At 41.3% G+C, this 8,113-nt stretch overlaps 1 protein-coding gene across 1 annotated transcript; it reads right to left on the bottom strand.

Annotated features, from left to right (window-relative positions):
- Nucleotides 1-3: 3 nt before the first annotated feature.
- Nucleotides 4-333, bottom strand: LOC126498173 (phosphoglycerate kinase 1-like; the record flags this gene model as incomplete). Its single annotated transcript, XM_050136520.1, has 1 exon — nt 4-333. A coding segment is annotated over exon 1 (330 nt), but the record flags the coding sequence as incomplete, so codon positions are not given.
- Between the last annotated feature and the right edge of the window lie 7,780 nt (nt 334-8,113).

The following is an 8,113-nucleotide window of genomic DNA, read 5'->3' as shown; positions in this document are numbered from 1 at the left end:
TGGGTTGGCACAGGCATTCTCAACTTCTGGGCCCACACAATCCTTTAAGAAGAGAACATCCTTGCCCAGCAGAGACTTGAGTTCTGCCGCAACTGGCTCTAGGGAGTACTTGTCAGGCATGGGAACACCATCAGGTCGGCCCAAGTGGCTCATAAGGACAACTGACTTGGCTCCATTGTCCAAGCAGAATTTGATGCTTGGGACAGCAGCCTTGATCCTTTGGTTATTTGTTATCTGGTTGTTCTTCATAGGAACATTGAAGTCCACCCTCATCATGACCCGCTTTCCCTTCACGTACAGTTTGTCCAAAGTCAGCTTGTTAGAAAGCGACATTTTGGCAACGCAGGAGGATCAAGAGGCTCGGTCCTGAGGAAGAGCAACCAACATTTATTAAGGACCATCATGGGCCGTGTATTTCTGCAATACAGATTTCTTCCAGAATTTTCCCTGTTGTGTAGTATTTTCCCTTGAGGACAAGGAAGTGTCAGATCCCCTCAGGCACAAACATTATTGTGTAATTGACAGGTAATGCTCAGAGTCTTCTTTGATTTAGAATCAAGGGAACTAAAAACTCTAAATTCCTCAACTTTATGAACAAAAGATAAACTATTCATGAGCAAATATCAAAACTAAGTAAGCATAATACAAAATTAATAAGACATACCTTTTAGAGCAAAGTAAGGGAATTAATAATAAACTACTATTTGCCACTGAGAATTCAACTTCCCTCAAACCTGTTTGGTGATCCTATGATGTCATGGCTTAGGAACTGACTGTGTTTGTTGAAACTAGCCTCTCTTGGTTCTTGTGCCTTTATTTATACTTATGTGTTCTGAGACTGTCTTAGTGCAAGTTAGAGGCATGGACCTTATGTAAGAAACATGGCCTGCCTTATTTAGCTAAAACTTTTTTTTTTTGATCCAAGTTTTTTCATCTTCTTTTCTTTTCATACCCATATTCATATCATGTCAAACTGCATATTGTTCTTTTTTGAAACAATGGATGGGCACTGCTGGCTCTGTATCGAGTTCTTTCCTGTTGACTGAATCTCAGGAGCTGTAATAGATACTTTGATGCAACAAGTTGCCTAGTCCGAAAGGTATATATTTGACTGAACATTATTCTGAAAGTTTCTGGATTTATTATATTAGTTCATGATGTTAATATTTAAATCAATCGACTGAGTAAAACATATTTTTCTTTCCTAATGTGGCTAGGCTTCATTCAACCAAATAAAATCCCCATATAAAACTGAAGACTGTTCTTCTACTCTGTAAGAAGGAATATTTTCCTAGCATTTGCCTTGAGCTATTACATCAGTTTGTCTTGTTTTTGGACTCAAGCTAAAACATGGGTTTTGAGTTCTCATGGCCTTTAGCCTGGAGTGACATAATTAGTTACCCTGTGTTTCTGGATTGCTAACTGCTGATCATGAACCTTGTTAGTTTGCATGAGTCAATCTTTATGATCAATCTCTATACCTAATTGGTTTTGTTGCTGCGGATGCCCTTGACTCATACATACATTATACAGAATGTTTTGTGTGACATTTTAAGGACTGACACATCCTAAGTGTCACCACACAGATTGCAGGTCATCTTCCTGCAGACTTCTGAGGACAATCTTGCTGTCCTTGTTCATCCAAGGAGGAAAGCAAAGCTCAGAGAATTAGGGCTCTTGTCCAACTTCACACAGACAGTAACAGCATGGATGTAATTTGTAAGATTTTTTTTGCTGTTGTTAGATCAAAATTTTTAGCATCATACTGGAGAAAACTGTGGGAAAGTACACACACACACACACACACACACACACACACACACACACACACGGAAGCTATCAGCTCTCTTCTTTGACCTGGAAACCCAAATCATCACCTAGCTCATGGTTCCCCATTGTTCTTATTCACTTGAAAAGCCAACTAATTTACAAAGACATTTCCGTGGCAGGGCCAAAAATCATTTGCAGAATTTCCAGCCAAAAGCAGACAATTCATTTTACCTTCAAGGAGGCTCTTCTCCCCACAACCTTCACAATCTTCTTGCTTTGGTTTTAGTCTTATCCTCCCCCACCTTATTCTTTCCTCTCATGAAAGCAATTTTAACTTCATGAAACTAATTAAAGTTTTATGTGCCTATGTTCCCTTACTGGACTGACTGTAGATCCCACTGATTGAAATGGAACCAAGCCAAGAGGAAAAAAGTCTCTAAGACTTTCTTATGATTGTGGTATTGTGTACATTTGTGAGGTGACTCATGATGGTGGACTACCTTAGATCTGGGAGCCATGGGATTTAATTACAGGAGCTAAATGATTCTGGACTAAGGCTATGTGATAGGAAGTTAGGTAGGTATTACAGAACACAAAGAAAATGTTCATTGAGTGAATGAGTAAATGGACCAATGAAATGAAGTAAAATGACTGCTCATGGTAAATTTTAAAAATGCCATTGATGATAAATACTTCTTATGAATACTTTCTACATGCCAGGGACTATGTAAGGCACATCCCCATTAATCCTCAATAAGAAACTTTAAGGCAAGTATTATTTCTTTGCATTTGCAGACAATGTAATGGAGCTGTGGAAGATGGAAACATGTAATTTGTTCTTATTCAATGGATAAGTATAGAATAAATTGGATTCAGAACAAAATATTTGACTGTAAGTCTGCGTGTGTTTTTCACAGTAGTACACTGCCTTCTTTCCCTACCTCAGTGACTCTGGGATTGGTAGTTATATGCCAGGGAATGTGATCTGTTGATTGAGCAGAGAGAGGTATTGAAGACTTTGGTGGTTTGACTTTTGAGAGTTTATTTTGTCTTCCTTGAAAACAGCATGTCTTGAAGGAAAAGAAGATGGCAGGATGCAGCAACATGCATGGTGGAGGGGAGCAGAACTAGAGACATGGCAGCAATAACAGGAATGGCAACACGTTTTAGTGAATAGGACCAGACCTCAGGCTACTGGGAGGATGAGGCCACCACCAGACTGTGTCAACCATTCTTGCATATTAGGCTAGCATAGACGCTTGGCCAGCAGGACTGGCCTGTGACATGGAGCTGCTGCTCCTTGCACTGCTTGCTCTGTTGGGAGGAGGAGAACAGATGTGATGCTGTCCACAGACGGGAAGATGATGGCCATGGCAGGCATACTGGCAGGGCAGGTCCTGTCCAACAGCTCATCACCCTGACTCCGAGCAACAATAAAATATCTGAGATGAAGAATGGTTTGTTTTCTGGATTAGATCTCTTTGAAAGACTTCTATGATACTTGATGCCACCAGAAACCATGTTGGTGTCTATGGCCTGTGCTGCTGCCAGAAATACATCCTACAAAGACTGTGTAAAAGTCCATAATCTGTGCTGCCACTGAATACTATAGACAAGGAAGCTTCTTAGTATCAGTGACTGCTGTGTCATATCTGAAGCTGAGGACATTGAAGGCTTCTATGCCAGACCCTCCCTCTAAAAAATAAACACTCCAGATAGGAAACTATTGATGAGAGTCCTTAAAAATTGTTATAAGGATGCTGAAGTGTAGGTCTTCACAGTCAATGCCTTCTGGAGGGGGTGGGGAGAGGAAGGACTCAGTTTTCTTTAAAGGGATGGTCACTGGGAACTTGACCATGCTCCAGTAAGTATATGGAGAAACAAATTGGACTTAGTATTTTCTTTTGGAGGGAGGAATAGGGTGCATGGATGGGATGATGGAGCTGAGGGGAATAAGAAGCAAGTGTGATCAGGGTCATCGTATGACATTTCCAAGTAACTAATAAAAATATTATGTTGGTGGGAAAAAAAGACAATTTTTGTTTATCACCTTGGGTCCCAGAATGAGAAAACACATGGAACAAAACTAAGCAGAACCAAGGAAGAGACACATAGAATTGACTCACAGTCATCAAGTGGCTAATTATGTTCCAAGATAGGAATAGTTGTATTATAATGCATCAAGATTGGGGGGGCTGCTTGTTATTGCAGCAAATGCTGACTGGTATAGTCTTCATTTCATGGAGACTATTCTGCCTTATTTCCTCCAAGAGATGTAATATAATTCAGTTCTCAGAAAAAAAAACTGTATTAGAAAAGTAAGAAAAAGGCACTCTAAGAGGAAGAAGGTTTGTGGCTAGAGGGATAGATGTGGAAAGGTACATTAAAATCTGGAGTCAGTGAGAAAATAGACCAATTGAAGCACCACAGTATAAAATGGGAAGATAGATGGAAAATCAGACTTTGGAAAGCATTGAATAAGCTCTGGGAGGTGGGGGTAATGGCATTCTCTTGAAGGCACTGGGAGGGGAGCCACTAAAGCTTTATGAAAAGGACCATGGTGCACTCAAGAATCTGCTCCGATTTCCCTGTCAGGTGTGGCAAGCACTCCTGGTCACGTTTCCCTTTCTCAAATACCTTCCTGATCCCATAAACCGGCACTCTAGCTACAGCGCCTGCCTGAAGTCAGAGAGTTGATTTCGCTCTCCCTTTATCTGGTGTCTATCAGGATGGGTGACTCTCTGCTGCTCAAGGAAGGAGAAATGAAGCTGTCTCTGGAATAATAATTGTAATTTTTCTTTTTTTAAAAAAATCCCCAAATGCCATTTATTTGTGTTGAACAGGGCACAGTCTGAGATAGGTGGCAGAGAAGAAACCAATATACGTTAGCACCCAGCATGCTCCAGCATGTTTCAGATGTATGTGACCTACGGCTTCACCCAGGGACCTGTACTGAGCGTAGCTCTGAGCTTGATTTAATGTTGTACATCCCCACCTTAAATTGCTAATAATTTTTGACTAAAATAAAGTGCATTTTTATTTTGTACTGCAATCTGAAAATTATGTAGCTAACAGAGAAGCTCTAGGCATTACGTTATTATAACATTTTAGATACTATACTGTATTATAGATGCTTATGGATTTTTAATTCATGTGATTATTTTTTAAATTTTTATTTATTTACTTATTTATTTATTGGGCAATGAAGTCATGCCACAGCATGCATATGGAGGTCAAGGACTTTCAGGAACCAGTTCTTTCATTCCATCACGTGAATGAAGGGAATCAAACTCAGGTCATCAGATGTGGTGGTCAACACCTTTACCCCATGAGCCATCTTACTGGTCCAATTCATTCTAACAGTCCTATATCTAGATTATGAACCCAGTTGCTTTGTTGTGGAGGCTGAAGTTCATAGTGGTTATATGATTTCCTCATGTCACACAACTGGTATGAGATTATATTATCTCTAAAGCCTCAACCTTCTTTACCTGGCAGGTTCACAGAACATCGTCTTTCTATATCAGTTTGAACTTCCCTACAGTCTGGTGAAGTTAAAGTCATTAGTCTTTCTGAGACCCTAAGGCTGTGGTTCTTAACCTTCCTAATGTTGCAACCCTCCATTCCTCATGCTGTAGTGCCTGTTCAGGCGGAAGCTCCACCTCAGCCTTCCCCCTAGCCCTCCTCCAACCCCTGTGCATGCTCAGAAAACCTGCCAAATGGTGGCTTCTCCCCTGGAGATGCTCAAGACTACACCTACAGGGTATTTAAATGGCACTCAAGAAAGTAGCCATTTTTTTCTCCCCATCTTCTCTCTTGGTGACCAAAAAAAAAAAAAATCATCCTGGAGTGCTTTACTTATTAAACCTGGACTTTTAATTTTTAATTCAGCTTGATTTGGATTACTGCATCACTGGAGAGACTGGAGAGGTTTTTTATCGGGGTACGGAAATCTTTCAGTGACCCCCAACCATAAAATTATCATTTTTACTTATTAACTGTAATTTTGTTCTTATCATGATTTATAATCTAAATATCTGTGTTTACCGATGGTTTTAGCCCCGCCCCCACCCCCGTGAAAGTGTCCACAGGTTGTTTGCCCTAAGGTGCAACACACAAAGGAACAGCAACAGTCCCACAGGAAGTCAGCCTCAGCACAGAACTACAGCTGAAGTCTTTTAGTTCAAGAGCCATGAGATGTTGGTCCAAGGCTTAGTCTTCCAGATGAGCTCAGTGGAGGCATTTGAGAGCCAGAGTTCTCAGGAGTTTCTGCATTTTTACCTGCCCTCTCATTTCATATAAACTCACAGAGCTTGCAGACCCCGCTCTGAGTTAAGTGGTGGTCTAGATGGTGGAACCAAGAAGGATAGCAACCAGCAAAAAAATCACAGACAAATTTAGGTGGATCTGAGTATCAGGTACTGTACCAGATGCTGAGGACAAGAAGCGGTACGGGAAAGATCCAGCTTGTGACTCTTGTGAGAGCTGGGAAAAAGACCTCCCACCTCGCTGGGCGAGGAAACCAGCAGGCCGAACTCTCTTCAGTAGATACTTCTAGCTCGGGGAGGTCTGAGAGCTGATGTTGCTCTCAGGTCAATTTGCATAAGCTAGGTGCTACCCTGTTAGAACAGCAAATTAATAGCTCATTTTATGGGCAAAGCAATCAACACCTCCAGCCCATTAAATTTAACAACAAACTTGGCTGATGATCAGGCTTTCGGCACAGTACCACCATCAACTCATGTGCTTCCTCTTCCTTCCTTCTGACCTTTTTTATTTCCTTTCATCTCCTATCTCATGAACCCTCCTCCTAGACCCTCATTTTCTCATTAGTAAACATGGTGTTCATTTGCCTCCTCAGGATCTTTTTCATGCTGGGACTAGAAGGTCTTCGGCGTCCCCCAAGTGGATTCTGTCATTTATAGGGCACCCTAAACTCCAGACATCAGTACACATGCTCATTTCAGGGCCCTTTGGCTGGGCCGTGGGAATGAGCAATCAATATTTTATAAAGGCGTTAAGGTGGTAATAAAAAATGCATGAAGTGGTGTGCAGGGAGGAGCTCATGGACAGAAAAGTGGGTGACATTATAGCTAACCTTGGTGGCTATTACTTACGTGGATGGAATTTGCTAAGGAAGTCTCTAATCCGAACCTCCCCGAAAGATGGGAAGGAAGAATTTTCACAAGGAGATTGTCAAATTCTTAGACCTTCCAACTTCACCTACCTTACAATGTTTCTAATTGCTTTAGATGCGTGGCTTGTCTGAGTAAATGGAGGAGGCCCCAGATAATATGGTTAACTAGACCTCCATTAGCTGTGGTTTCTCATGCATTTTGCATGTCCCTCTTGGTGGAAGCATTTTGCATTACTATTGTGTCTTGTTGACTGGGTCTGGAGGGAGCCTGGAGAGTCTAGATAAGGAAGATGCTGCATGATAGGTTGTATTATCTGTCTCAATCATTGCATTGCAATATGATACCATGTTGTTATCTCTGCTCAACACCTCACCATTCGTAGAGTATATGCTGGATTCAGATGTGTGGATTATTTTGGCCAATAAATCATCAGAAGCCTTAATGTACTTGTGAGGTGTGTTTCAGACTTTTGCTCTGTCATTTTTAATGTGGACAAACAGGTTTCTTTAGGCTGAAACCACTCTCAGGCAAACTTCATCAAAGTATAGACTGAAGGCAAGCTACTCTGTGAGATGTGGGATTCCCCTCTGTATGCTGTGAATACCATTGGTTAATAAAGAAACTGCATTGGCCTGTTGATAGGGCAAGGTAGAGGTAGGGGGGAAAACTAAACAATGCTGGGAGAAAGGAGGTGGAGTCAAGGAGAAGCCATGGGGCTGCCAGCTGGAACCTTGCTGGTATGCCACGAGCCTTATGGTAAAATATAAAATAATAAAAATTGGTTTATTCTAGATGTAAGATCTAGCTAGCAATATGATAAAGTGATTGGCCAAGCAATGAATTAAATAGTTTCTGTATGATTATTTTGGGGCTGAGCAGCTGGGAACAAACAAGCGGCCTCTTACTACACCTGTGGGGTCCATTTAAGTCCAATTTCAATAAGCCCAAACCTCAGTGACCTAAGTATGACTAATGGGCATGATGCTTTGAGCCACTGAGCTTTGGGATACTTTGGGATAGCTTCCTTAAAAATGCTATACCCAGAAGAAATATTATTAGAGATTTCTTTTCTATTTGGTGTTTCAAAGCTCATTTTGCCATGCCTCTTTTCACACTGCTATGAATAGAGGAACTCTGAGACTCAGTCAGCTGCTCAGTCCTGCTTGCCTGTCAGGACCGGCTGTGTAACAGTTTCCTTGATATTA

This window comes from Alexandromys fortis, unplaced genomic scaffold (assembly GCF_014885135.2).
Source record: "Alexandromys fortis isolate MF-2015 unplaced genomic scaffold, M_Fortis_MF-2015_v1.1 scaffold_29, whole genome shotgun sequence".
NCBI classification, from domain to species: domain Eukaryota; kingdom Metazoa; phylum Chordata; class Mammalia; order Rodentia; family Cricetidae; genus Alexandromys; species Alexandromys fortis.
Note: the sequence above shows the minus strand (reverse complement) of the source record. Positions and strands in the feature narration are given on the sequence as shown.